This window comes from Halichoerus grypus, chromosome 7 (genome assembly GCF_964656455.1).
Source record: "Halichoerus grypus chromosome 7, mHalGry1.hap1.1, whole genome shotgun sequence".
Taxonomy (NCBI): Eukaryota; Metazoa; Chordata; class Mammalia; order Carnivora; family Phocidae; genus Halichoerus; species Halichoerus grypus.
The window spans coordinates 53814008-53827987 of record NC_135718.1 but is presented as its reverse complement, the minus strand read 5'-3'; the positions used below and the strand labels follow the sequence as shown (position 1 = coordinate 53827987).

Below are 13980 nucleotides of genomic sequence, written 5' to 3'. Positions count from 1 at the left end.
TTCGCTGGCAGCTGTGAGGCCTGAATGAGTTGCCCTCCCAGGCCTCCCTTTCCTTCTCCAAAAAGGGGTGCACTGACGCCGATGTCAGTAAAGATTCTGGTTAAGTCACGTGCAGCACACAGTTGGGGCTTGATAAACAGAAGCTGTCTGGCAGAGGACTGTAGTTAATCGGGGTTTTGCACCGCTTTAGTGAACAGGATGAATATCACATACATATCCCATCCCGAGGGGCTCACAGTCACAAGCCAAGTCCCAGGAGGACTTGGCCGTCTGGGCAGGTTCTGAAGGGGGCAGGCTGAGCATTTAATGGGACTTAGCCGGACGGTTGCCCTGGGGTCTCAGGGCCACTGCAGGGCTGAGTGAACGTCCAGCCAAATCTAGAAAGGCAGGGACCTCATTCCTTGAGATGCAGAAACCTGGCCTGAGGGGCCAGTGCTCCTGCCCGTCCAGGTACACGGACTGAGTCCACACTGAGCTCAGCCCCACCTTCCCAGGCATCTCTTCCGCTCTGGTCTTCCGTCCGCCCCCACCCCCGCACCCCCACATCCCCGTGGGTGTTTACTCTGCTTTCTCTCTCCAGCTGCTCACACCACACCTCCACGGTCAGTCTTCTTCCCTGTTCTCAGACTCACTCCCTGCCTTGCCTTGCTCTGTCCTGGCAGTTCTCAAACCTCAGCGAGCATCAGGACACCTGGAGGGCTGGCTCCACAGTGCTGGGCCCTGCCCCTGGTGTTTCTGAAAGGTAGATCTGGGCGTGGCCCAAAATATGCATTTCTGATGAGGTTTTTGGTAAAGCTGAGCTACTGGTCCCTATACCCCACTCAGAGAACCACCACTCTGCCCTAGTGGTTCTCACCCTTGGATGCACATTAGAATGAATAACATGGAGAGTGTTAGGAGGTCCTGAGGTCTGGCCTCACCCACGTCTGATTTGCTTGGTCTGGGGTGCGACCTAGGCGTGAGGATATTTTAAAGACCCCTCCAGGAGATTTTGTTGGGTGGCCCAATGGAGGACTCCACTCTGCCTCTCCCCTGCTCGCCCCTCTGGATTCCTGTGGGTGCCGCCGAGCCCCTGCCTGCCCCCGCTGATGTCTTCGCAAGCCTGGCTGCGCAATGTGGTTCCCTAGGGAGCACCACAAAACTGCAGCTGCCTGGGCCCCACCCCAGCAGGTTCTGACCCAGTGGCCGTGGGCATCTGCGTGTCTGAGTTTTAGAGCCACGCTGGTGGTTCAGATGTGCAGCCCCGTGAGGAGGGAGGGCTGCCTCGGTGTGACTCGCACTCACTGCCAAGTTCACCTTCCTCATTTTCACCAGTATGCATGTGCTTCAGAGCTTAGAGTGCCTCCCCGTTGCTCACGAGGGCAGTGCCAGAGCCCTCCAGACGGTGCCTGCAGTGGGACCCCCGCCCCCCAGCCTCCTGCTATCCCAACGATCTCACCAGCCCTTCCCCACATGCACCCCTTGCAAATCAGCTCACTGTCTGCCTCCTCACCGATTCCTCATTCCCGCTCCATGCCTTTGCGAAGCCAGCGGGGGTCCCAGACCAGCAGTGGCAGGGCAGGCGGCCCCTGAAACTTGTTAGAAGTGGAAATTCTCAGGCCCCAACCTACCAAATGAGGGAGTCCTGGTGGTGGGCAGCAGTCTGTAGCTTAACAAAGCTTCCAGGTGCTTCTGATACACGCTAAGGACCGAGCTCCGTGTGTAAAGCCACTTCCTCCACCTGGAATCCCTCCTCTTCTAGCTCATTTTCCCTTCGTTCCTAAAGCCAGTTCAAACCCCTCCTTGGGGCAGCCTTCCTGGCATGGCCTCATCTGCTGGCGCTCGCTCAGATTCCGCCCTGGGGTGCTCAGCGTTACCGCCTCCGTTTGCTCAGGGAACTCAGACTGCACTGGAGCTGCTAGTGGGGGACGCCCTGACCCCACTTCCCTCGGCCTAGACGGCACCCCGGCCTGGGCTTTTATCCTCACTGTGCTGCCAACAAGCTGTGCAACCTTGGGTGACTCACTCAACCTCTCTGAAGTCCATTTCCTCTGGAGGGGTTTCCAAGATCCGGTGTTTCTTCTCCACCCCATGGCCCGTGGGAAGAGGATCGCACAGAGGAGTGGGTGAGGAAAAGCTGCTGAAACCCAGTGACTTCTTGAGCTCCCACTGTGTCCCTGCTCTGCTGTGGGTTTACCCTGCCTGAGGCCTGCTCTGTGGGCTTGAGGACTCCCCAACATTCCACAGTAACCACAGAGGATAATTCTGCGGTTATTCTGAATGGCGTCTGGCCAAGAGCAGGTGTTCGGTGTGCTGTGCTGTCGTCGTTAATATCGGCCCCCGTTTGTACACTTCTGGAACAGTCTCCGAGACCTGGATCTAAGTGACAAAACCCCAGCCAGAGCGATGCGTGTAGCGTGCTGCCGTTGGCGTCAGGGAGGGGAGGCCCAGAAACCTAGAGCTCGTCGTATGTGTGTGGATTTGCTGGGGAAGAGACCCCGGGACGGGGTGTGGTGGTGGCCTCTAGAGAAGGCTGTCCAGTGGCTGGGCCAGTGGGGACAGGGAGACGGCAGCGTGCTCTTTACACTTTTGAACTATGTGAAAAATTTTCCATGTCTGTATTTATCATGTCTTAATGTTTTCTGTGTTAGGAAGATTAAAATGTGACAGTGCTTGGGGTCGTTTTCCGCAGGGGTTTGGTCCAGGCTCCTGGAAGGAGGACATAGGGATGTGGCCCACCCCCCACCCCACCTCCCTCTGGGTGAGGACCGAGTGTGCTCAGGAGCCCTAGTACCTCTTCCTCTGCTTCCCTCTCCTTCCTCTGGGTGTGGGGCCCATCAGATACGAAGGGGGCTGTTCCTCTGGAGCAGGGTGTGCTCCTAGGGTCCACTCGGCCCCTCTCCCTTACCCTGACCTCGGATCTCACCATCTTTTTCTCTCTGGTTCCTTCCTCCTCTCCGTACCTTTCCGGCTCCTTCTCTGTCTCCATACCCTTTGACTGACCGACTCCCACTGACAGAACTTGGTAAGTGAGCCTGGGAAGGGCAGGGGCTGGGGAGGCCGGTGGGCAGCGTGGGGAAGGGGTTTCAGGGGGGGGTGCTGCTCCACGTGCCCTGGCGTAGCTCAGCCGGCCCCCACCTTCTTGGGCCTTCAGGTCCCGTGGTGGAGGGAGAGGTCTTGGTGTCACCTGCTCAGAGCTGTCACACTCTGCCGGTCTTGGCTATTAGTGCCCCTTCGGGCATTTAATTGGGCCTCCATCTGACGGATGGATTCCATGCCAGGGAGAACTGAGGACTCCACACACTGACAGGGCCGAGGGAGCATTGCGTGCACCGTCTGCAGGAGCCACTCTGGGTGGGGGGCTCTGGAGGCCCTGCTGCTTGTCTGGACCCCGAGATTGGCAACACTCCTGTTTTGCCAATTTGTAATTGCAAATAGAGAAAAAAAAAACCTCGAGAGACTGATGGGTAAATATTAATATGCATTCATTCCACAAATATATTCGACCACCTGTGGGACAGGTCCAGGGCTGGAAGAATCTCATGAACTCTTAGGCTTCACTGGGGGTGCCCTTTCCAGCCTTGCCAGGATCATCCCCTTCTGACCATGGAAAGGCTTCAAGATGGCCTGGCTGCTCCCCTCACAGCAGGAATGGGTCTGGAAGGGATCCCTAGGCAACCAAGAAGAGAGGCAAGCTTCCTTTGCCAGCCCTCGGTTCCAAAGAAACATGTACACAGAGGGGCTGTGCTGGGCACTGGGCCAAGGGTGAGCAGCATGGGCAGGAGGACATTCCCTCCTGGTGCTCACAGCCCAGGTCTGTCACCCAGTGAGCATCTGCAGTAAGGGTCAGGAGAGGTCTCCACGGTTTGGTTACAAACCATAGGCCATCTACCTAGGTTGAAGGAGGCTTATTTGGGGGTAATTTCCCCCCATGGGGGGTTGAATCCATCGCCGAGCAGGCCAGACTCTGGGGAGTCAGTAAGCCATGTCTCCCGCCTTCATCAGTGGCTCTTTGGACTTGGGGGCTCGGGTAGCATGGAGACCTCACACCCTTTGTGTCAGAAGGAGCCAAGCCGTATCTGGGGGCTCTGTGAGCTCGGGCCCTGTTAGAATGATCAGAAACACCTGACTTGGAATGAAGCACACCCCCCAACACACCTTAAATTATGGGCTGCGGCAGAGTCCATGGAGGACCCAGCAGCTCCGAGCTACCTGGAATCCAGTGTCCTCTGGGCTACCGCTAGCTGGCTACAGGGTGGGGTCCATGGGGGTTCACTTTGCCATTCAGCTGGGTTATTCCCTTTCCATGTGTAAGGAAACCAGTGTTCTCCCTGACTGACCCGTTCCGGAGGGAGGGAGGGAGGGAGGGAGGGGAAGAAGCCGTGTTCTGCTCTGTCCCTCATGCCCTCTCCTGCCCATGCCTGCCGGGGACACATACTTGCTTCTCTCCCCTCCTTTCCCATCCGGCCCTCTTTCCTGTCTGCCTGCTGGGTCTTCCAGCTACAGATCCTCCCCAGCTGGGGTCACTGGGACTGAGGAAGGGAGCAGGAGGTGGGAAATGAACCGAACCATCTGGAAGGGCTATTTGGGGGCATCTGAAAGGATAACAGAGGCAAAAAGAACTGGCGGAGACTTCTAGCGGGCCCGGATGTGGACAGGAGGCAGGGTCTGAGAGCCAGGCCAGGGTCACCCAGAGGAGGCCAGACCACTCTGGTGTGGGGTGCAGGCAAGCCGTGCTATGGACCCTGCCCCTCCTCTACCTCCACCACACCACTCTGCTCTGGACCCTCGGCCTCCTGAGCCCTTTCTGACTGGTTTCTTCTCCATTCTGCCCCAGGGCCTGAACAGCATGTTCGAGGTGTACCTGGTGGGGAACAATTCCCAGCACTTCATCATCTCCCCCACCTCTGTCCAAGGGAAGGCAGACATTCGCATCCGGGTGGCCGTCCCCCTGGACTATGAGACTGTGGACCGCTACGACTTTGATGTAAGGCCCCCTCCCTTTTTCTTTGTCCGGTGGGAGGCTTTCAGGGGAGGCAGAGGGTGACACCATCTCCTTAAACTCCTCCTTCCACCTCTCCCCATTCTTCCCCTGTGTGGATGCAACTCAGGAAGCCCACTGAGCCCATGGCAGGGGCTGGGCTGAGCCTCCCCTTTTCAAGGAGGACAAGGAAGTGTCTGGGAATTGAGCAGCATTTTCCCAGGCACGGGCACAGCCCCGGAAGCCCATAAGGAGCCTCACGGCCCAGCCCCCGCCAGCCCAGCCCCCAGCAGAATCCGTGGCCACCCTGGCTTCGGAGCCCTGCTGGAGAGACTCCCATCACTGGGATGGGCAGTGACTCAGACAAGAACTCTGGGTTAGGACCTGCAAAGACCCCAGGGGGACTTATGGGGACAAGGCTCCGGGAGCATGTGAGAGCTCACCCGGGGCCCCTGCTCTGCATACCCAGCTCTTTGCCAATGAGAGTGTGCCCGACCACGTGGGCTATGCCAAGGTGAAGATCACCCTCATCAATGAGAATGACAACCGGCCCATCTTCAGCCAGCCACTGTACAACGTCAGCTTGTACGAGAACGTCACCGTGGGGACCTCTGTGCTGACAGTCCTGGTGAGTCCTGCTCTTCCACAGGGCCACTGAGCTCCGGGGAAGAGCACGGGGAGGCAGCCAGAGGGCTTGGCCCAAGAAACGTGGGTGGTCAGGGAAGGGGGTGCCCCTGAGCCCCCAGAAGTTGTGGTGTTTGTGTATTAAAGCATCTGGACTCTTTATGATGGGACTGCCATGGTTGAGGCAACAATGTTGAAAGAGGACCAACCAGGAGGAGGTTGGAATTGGGCCAAGGACACTGGTTTTCTGCCTTGTTCCTGAGAGGAACCGAGCCTAGTTGGGCCAGGAGCCCCGGAAGTGCTCTCTAATGGGGATAGGGACCAGCCAACTCTGAGGAGGGCCACCCTCCCTCTAAGCACCAGGGAAGAATGGGCTCCTTGAGGGTGCCTGGTCACCCCCAGCTGCCCTTGGCTGGGACTTTGACAAAGGGCCCCTTCCAGTGTCCATTTGTATCAGTCGGTACTCTTGATGGCAAGGGACACAAACCCTTAAGTGGTTCAAGCCAAAAAAGGATCAGCTCATGTAATTCAAAGTATAAATGATTTCAGGCATAGCTGTACCCAGGCACTCAGCAGGAATCTGACTTTAGCACCAGGTGCTTTTTTTTTTTTTTTTTTTTTTACATTGACCGAGAGGAACACCAGCACCCCCAGGATTACTTCTTACCAATTTATCAACCCTAGTGGGAAAACCATATTCTTTTTCAGTAGCTCCAGCAAAAGTCCCAGAGCTGACTCTCCTTGCTGGGCCATCCTGGAACCAATCATCATGATCCTGATCTAACAGAGATGGGTCACACTCTTCCTAGTGGAGCCAGGGGTTGGGTCCGCTCCATCCAAATTCTATGGGCTGAAAATGGAAAAGGGGCTATGCCAAAGGGGCTTCTGTTAGCAGAACAAAGAGGATTGGTTGCCGAGCAGATCAAGGTGGCAGACGTGTGTGGCGTAAGCTCAGCCCTTACGCATAGTAGGTGCTCAATAAATGTGATGGAGTTGAACTCACTGCTGCCATTCTCTGCCCATTCTGAGGACCTTGGGGTCCTCGCTTCCATTTCTTGCTCCATCCTTACTCCAAGCCGAGACATTGCCTGCCGATCCCAGGCCCCCTACTCCACAATGTGTTTACTCTTCTGACAGATGGTGTGGAACTATACTGAGCCCCAGGCCCTTCCCATCTGACAGTTATTAATACTTCAAACAGATGTTTAGCTAGGCGGGCCATCAGACATAAACACTAAGTCAGCTGTGGCTGTCTCCCTCCCCGCCTGCCTCCCCAGGCTGTGGCCCCCCTGGCTTCCACCAAGGTGCTCCTTGTAATCAGTCACCTGGTGCTTGGGGCCCCCCTCCATGGATCCTCTTGCGGCCTCTAGGGGCCCAGCCAGAGAGCGAGTGCCAGAGGCTTTGGCCTTCTGGACCCAAAGAGAGACTGCAGCCCCCTCTCCCCCCAGCCATATTCAACTATCACGGTGAAGGACACCCAAACGGCCTGTGTTTTGGGCCCCAGCCGGCCTGGGACCACATGGCAAAGAGTTCAGGTGTCAGGCTTGTGGGTGTCCAGGGATTCCCCCCTGGTATTCTTGCTGGGGATGGAGGTCTCACTTTGCAGTCGCAAGTTCCCATGGCCCTGGGGAAGGGTTGCGGAACCTAGGGAACAGGGGTGGGGTGTGAAGGGTCAGAAGACACACCTCTTGGCTGGGGGCCAAGTGCTGGTACCAAGGACAATGTGTTAGGCCCAGTCTCCTCTGAGAGTAGGTGCTCAAACTGGGTGTTCTCAAACACTAGAGCAGTTCCTGGGCCTGCGTGGACCCCTGCCTGCTGCCTACAACCCCTTCTCCAGTCCCTCTCCAGATGTTTAACGGATGCATTTAGCCGCCTCTGAGTGTCTCTCACCTGGTCAGCCTCCAGTTCCTGAGTCTAAGCCTTGCCCACCTCCTTCTCAACCCCCCGGCCCCAGGGTTGTAGGATTGTGCAGATATGAAGGGGCCGTTTCACCCAGTAATAAGCTCTGGTACCAGGAATGTGTGCCTACGGGAGCCCAGGACCTCCCGGGAAACTGTGGGCCCTGCTCTCCCCGCCTTTGCTGTGTGCTAGTCTATCCACGTCACCCCTGAGGGCCTTCGTTTCTTCATCTGCAAAGTGGACATGAGACCCCCTAGGCTGCTGTCAAGAGGTGTGAATATTGGGTGCGGAAGCATCCCCTGGGCAACCCCTACTTATCCAACATCATCTCCCAGAGCTCTAGCGGGGAGCGGGTTGCGTGGCCACACGGGCACGCTGGCCAGCCTGACCTGGCCTCCCCCCGCCCCCTGCCATTTCCCAGGGTCAGCCTGATCTTTCCACCTCTTCTGCTGCAGGAGCAGCTAAAGTTATAGCTGCCTGCTCAGGGACTGTGAAATTCCTTCTCTGTGACCTTTTCTAGGATGTTATTAAAATGTTTCATGGGCAGTTGTGTCAGGAAAAAAAAATTATGAAGAAAAGGAAAATGTTTTAATTTGCACCGAGGGCTGGGGCAGAGCCTGCTGTGAGGGGCCTCCCCAGCCCTCACCCTGGCACTGGTCTGGCTTCTGTGGGCTCGTCACCCATCCTGGGGGGAGACAGCAGTTTGACAGGGGTGGGGAAGCTGGGAGAGGAGGGGCCATCGCCTCCAGCCTGGTCTCCCAGCCAGGTGGAAGGCCTGGACCCTTGTACCTCCCCGCTCCCTGGACCTCCCCCGGCCCAGGTTTTGAGGCCCTTACGGCCCCCTTGTTACAGCAAAAGGAGTTTCCACTGGTGGAGGGAAGAGAGTGGGGGTCCCAAGGTGTAGAGGCTTGACCTTGAGCACCGACTCTGCTCTCGACAAACCTTGGGTGACAAGGGCAGAAGCTGCTTCTCTTCTTGCACCTTATCTGTAACATGAACAAGATTGGGGCGCCTGGGTGGCTCAGTCGTTAAGCGTCTGCCTTCGGCTCAGGTCATGGTCCCAGGGTCCTGGGATCGAGCCCCACATCGGGCTCTCTGCTCGGCGGGAAGCCTGCTTCTCCCTCTCCCACTCCCCCTGCTTGTGTTCCCTCTCTCGCTGTGTCTCTGTCAAATAATTAAAAATCTTTTAAAAAAATAAAATAAAATGAACAAGATGGACTAAGATGTGTCCGCAGTCCCTTCCAGACCTAGTGCCTGGGGCGGTGACGCCCCGAGCTGACCTCTGAGGGCCGCAGTTGCCATTGCAGTAATCAACTCTGCAGCGTCCCTGGTGAGCCCTGGCTGGAAACAGGCACTTCACACGGGCTGTTTCCAACCCCTGCACATGCTGTCCTCATCTTACAGGTGAGGAAACCGAGGCTCAGGTTAAGAAACGTACAGCTTGCTCAGGGCCCCAGGGCCAGCAAGCAGTTGAGCTGAAATTCACAAGAAGACCACCTGACCCTAAGCCATAGGCTCTTAGCCACTGGGGCCCGGCCAGAAGGTTCTGTGTTGGACCGCTGAGCCTGTCCTTTCAGTAACGCTCAGAGCTGAGGGGAAAGAGAGGAGCTGAGGAGTGCTCTCTGCAGGACCCAGGTGGACAGGCCACAGGGCCGCTCCAGGCCTTGTGTCTCTGGGTGACACGCGAGCCCCTCGGGAACCTCTGGCACCGTCAGGTGAATTTCTGGTTCTGTAGGTCCCCAGCCACTGGAGGGTCAGAGCTGGGGGAGCTCCTTTCACTGATGAGAAGACCAAGTCAGGGAGACCAGAGCACTTGGCCCGGGAAGCACGAACCCCAAGGCAGCCCAGAGCTGTCTTCATGAGGAGAAGCTTGCTGGAAGGCAGGAGGACGCAGGACAGACGTCAGTGCCAGTCAGAGCCAGTCCTCTGAAGGGTGACCACGCGGGGGAGGGATGTGCAGGGGCACATGCACCCACATATGTTTGGGGGTGCACGTGAGGTACGCTTGTGGGGTGTGTGTGCGCGCGTGCACCACGCAGGCGTGCTCTTGTATCTGTATACACGCACGCGTGTATGCGGCTCCGTGTGCTCAGGGGCGTGTGTATCTAACACACACGTCTGTGTTCATGAATGCCTGTAAGAGTTCCTATATCCTGTTGGTGGCTCCCCATCCTCTAGGCTGTGTGGTTTGTCCCCCTCTCCTGTCCCCAGGCTGCTCTGATTCTCGCCTTCCCATCCTGCCTCCCAACCTGACAAGAGTCAGGTGGGAAGGCTGCGGGGTGTCTTCTTCCTGGGCTTGGGGCAGCCCTTCAGCCTGTCCAATTGGTACCTGGTGCCTCGCAGGTTTTCCTGGGCAGTAAGAAAGCAGTCCGACCATTTGTTCATCCGACAAGTGTTTTTTGAATACCTAGTGTGTGCCAGGCACGTGGCCCTGAGGACCGTGGTGATGTGAGTCTTGCCCTCAGGAAGTTTACAGTCTCCTGGGAAAGCCTGATGTTAATACTAAGAAAGGAATCTTCATTACTTGTTATTATGGAGGGATCAGGGAACAATGAACACCTATAACAAGACATCTGACCTTGACTGGAATGAGGGAAGGCTTCCCTGAGGAATTAGCAATTGAGTAGGCATTAATAGGTGAGTGAGGGGAGGGAAGCACATTGGACAAAGAGGGAATAGCATGTGCAAAGGCCCTGCAGCTGGAATATAGAGAGGGGGAGGTGCTCTGTAGGGAGGTGGAGTTCCATTCCTATGATGTGGACAGGGTTCAGCTCTTTCTCTCCCTCCTGGATTGCCACCCACCCCAAATAGAACCATTGGGTTGCTGTTCTGATAGTGAAGAAATCCTGTATCAAACCATCCCCATTCTTGCACCTATTCCATCCTGGTGGCCCCTGGCAGGCATTGGGAGACCGCTGAGAGAGGTTGTACCTGGGATATGCAATGAGCCAGCCTGGCCTCCTGCAATAGGGAGCTCATGTGCCCAGATTTAGGGAGGGCTGCTGTGATGGAGTGGGACAGCCGGGGAGGGCACTGAGCACCGAGCCCGGCCCGCAGCGTACTCAGAGGAAGGCAGATGTGGCAGGAGGGTGTGCGTGCGGCCTGGGCATGCGCTCAGGGACCTGGATTCGGAAGGCCCCACACTTGGCCTGATGCACTGCTGTCACTGTCTTGAAATTCTTAATTTTTGAACGAGGGGCCCCATGTGTTCACTTTGCATGGGGCCCGGCAAATTACATAGCTTGTCCTGGCTATAGGGGCTTTATCATTCCCTGCCCACAGGCACGCCCTTCTCCGCTGGTTTCACGCAGTCCCACACTCAGCACTCAGTTCACGCCTACTTTGTGGCGTGCTCTGAACGAGGACCCTCAGAGCTTGCTCGGCTTCCTGTTGCGTCAGAAACCACCCAAACTTGGCTGCATAAAGCAACAGCCGCTTTCTGACCCTCACGGGTTGGGTAGGTCAGGAATTGTGGACAGAGCTCAGCAAGGGGTCTCTTCTCTGCAACTCCGGGTGTGGGGGTGACCCCAGCAGCTGGAGGCGTCTCCCGCCTGGGTCTGGTGCCTGGGCTGGGCCCACTGAAGGACTGGCTCAGCCTGACTGTCACGAGCACCCACACACGGCCTCTCCCCATGGGGTCGGCATTGCAGACACAGGGGTTCTGAGAGGGAGCACCTCAGAGGAGGCCTCTGGGGAAAGTGTGTCCCAAGAGAACCAGCTGGAAGCTGTGTGGCTATTTCTGACCCAGCCTCAAATTCACATAGTCCTTTACGCTGAATTTAATTGGTTATAGTGAGTCACCCAAGCAAGTTCACATCAAAGGCAGGGGATGGAGACACCCCCAGCTCTCAATGGAAAGAATGTTAAAGCATTTACACAAATGTAGATGTCTTGGGACCAGTTAGAGCTCCAGTTCAATACCCGTTCTTCCCAGCTCCCCTGTGTGCTCTGCACCTCCTTTTCCTTGGCTATTCTCACTGCTCAGGGATTTCGTGGCTCATGTCCTTTCCTCCCCACTGCACTGGAAACTTCCCTAGGGCAAGCAGAATCTGGGGATGCAGACCCCAGCCCAGGAACAAAGGCAGGGAGCTGGGAGGTGTGATGGCCACCAGATTCCAGGATCACCCGTCTAATCGGGGCATGAGATTGCAAGGTCAAGGCTAAAATGCACCCAGCCCCTCAGCCTGGCTCTGTGCACAGGTGAGCAGGAGCTGACCCTCCTTCCTTGGCTGCTACTGGGCAGAGCCGGGTGCCCTCTGTGAGCCCCTGTGTCTCCACTGCAGAAGCCTTATCCACCGTCCCTCCCAGGGCAGAACTCCATGCTCTCTGAGGCACAGGGGAGCCCCAGAGGCAACTACCATCCTCCATTCAGTGACTCTTTATCGAGGGTCTAGAATGACGGCAGTGAGCGAGACGGACAAACATCCCCATCCATTCCAGGGGCAGGAGACAGAGGATGAACAAGTAAGCACAGCGTGTGACAAGTGGGGAGAAGTGTCATTGGGAAAAGTAGAGCTGGGTGGGCAGGGAGCACCAGGGGTGGCAGTGTTACTGGGTGCTCTTGGGGGGTCGGGGGAGACACATCCCTCACAGAAGGTGGCAGTGGATAGAGGCCTGAAGGAAGGGAGAGGCGGGTAGGATTTGGGAAGGAGCTTCTGCAAGCTGAGGGAGTTGCAGAGAGAGACTTTGAGACAAGAGCCTGGGGGTGTAGGTGGAGGAGAGGTGGTCAGGAGGTGACTGACGAGGACAGGGAGCCCATCGGAGGGGACAGCCAGAGAGATATGATGGATCACGGTGGTGACCATGTGGGGAATAGGCTGAGGTGGGAGCGGGGAAGAACGAGGGCATGGAAGGCACCAGGGTGGAGGCTGGGAGGGCAAGTGAGAGGTGACAGCAGAGGTCCTGCTCAGGTCTGGGCTGCCGCTTTCCCATTCCCCCCAGGCCCAGCAAGGTCCATCATCCATCTTCATCTCCACCTGACCGCCACCTTGGCAAGCACCGAAGTGGGCAGACACTGGGTAGGAGTCCTGCCTCAGCTTCTTACCAGCAGGTTGGCCGTGAGCTAATAATTTCCTTTCCCTGGGTTTCAGTGTCATCCTCTATAAGATGGGGAGAAGAATCCCCATGTCAGCAGTGTTGCAGAACAACGTATGGAGAGGTGGTGGTCCAGGGCCCCCGCATAGCTGAGGCTTTGGTAGTCGTACCAGCACCGGCTGCTTGCCAAGTGTCCAGGGCTCTCCGTGCTGTTCTAGAACGGTGGCCTTCTCCCTGCTTCTGATAGCATCCGTTCAGTTTGATTCCATCATCATATGAAGCTGCTGACAGAAATTGCCACATGAATTATTAGTAAGTCTGGGAGATAACATGACCTGACGAGCGGGCCTCATCCTGATACTTCAGCAAAACCCAATGGAGACGGGCAGGTCAAAGCAGGGAAGAGCCAAAGCTGGACTTGCGGAAGCTGGGCCACCTCTTCCACCTTCCCCTTCCTGAGAAGGCCCCCCGCCACCACCTGGCGCTGTCCCTGCCCAACCCCTCCTGACACCTTTCACTGCAGGCATCTTAATTGATCTCATTGTTCTCCAGTCCCTTGAGACAGGAGACTCCAGCTGTGCTTAAACAACAAAATCTCTTCCAATTTCCCCACCGTTTAAAAGAAAATTGAATATCTGCAGCCTGGGGAGGGGATGGGGGGGGTGAAACACGTGCGCACGCATCACCCCAGCCCCCCTCCCAAGCTGGCCGGCCTTTGTAGGTTGTAGGCACACCCTCCCCCATTCAGGGCATGTCTAGGCTGTGCTTGTGGCCCCTTTAATCTGCTCTTGGGTTCATCTCCAGTTGGAGGGGCCGGTGTGGGGCCTGCCAGGTGCCGGAGGAAGCGGAGCTGCGGTGATTGACGGGCCGAGTTCCTCTGTCAGGCCTCAGTGCTCCTCGGCTGTGTGTATCTCTTTAATCTAAATATCAATCCGTAAAACCCAAATGGGATGGGATGAGAGGTAGGACAGGCACTAAGGAGAGACAGAGAGCACACAGCTGGCCGCCGTCTGCCCGCCACCACCCAGGGCTTCTGGAAGGAGCCCTTCATGGCAGGGCAGGTGTGAGGATGGAGAGTTGCCCCCCCCCCCGAAGTGATTACCCTGAACCTTGTTTAAGGTCTGACCATTTTCGGTCATTCAGTCACTCAACTACTTGACAAATTGATGGAAAGCCCCCATTGCCTGCCAGGCCCTTGAACCCTCCCTCACTCGTGCCTCCAGAATCCCCCATCCTTGACCAGAGCAGCTCTTCCACTGACCTTTGCCCCTTGACCAGAAACTGAAAGGCCAGGCCTCGTGAGCAGGTGTTGTGAGCACGGCAAATGATAAACCCTGTGCAGTAGATTCGTCATCTCTTCTGACAGCAATGGATGCCCAGAGAGGTCAGGCCCCTGCCCCGGGTCAGCCAGCTAGTGAGTGTCCAAGCCAGGATTCAAACCTGGGTCTGTCCGACTCCAAAAC

General features: G+C 56.8%; 1 protein-coding gene across 1 annotated transcript in view; it reads left to right on the top strand.

Annotated features, from left to right (window-relative positions):
- Positions 1-13980, top strand: part of CDH23 (cadherin related 23) — a 405959-nt gene that overhangs the window by 244215 nt on the left and 147764 nt on the right. Inside the window, exons 12-13 of the mRNA XM_078077622.1 lie at positions 4817-4966; positions 5430-5588. Coding sequence (XP_077933748.1) covers positions 4817-4966; positions 5430-5588 — 309 coding nt within the window. The remainder of the gene's footprint in view (positions 1-4816; positions 4967-5429; positions 5589-13980) is intronic.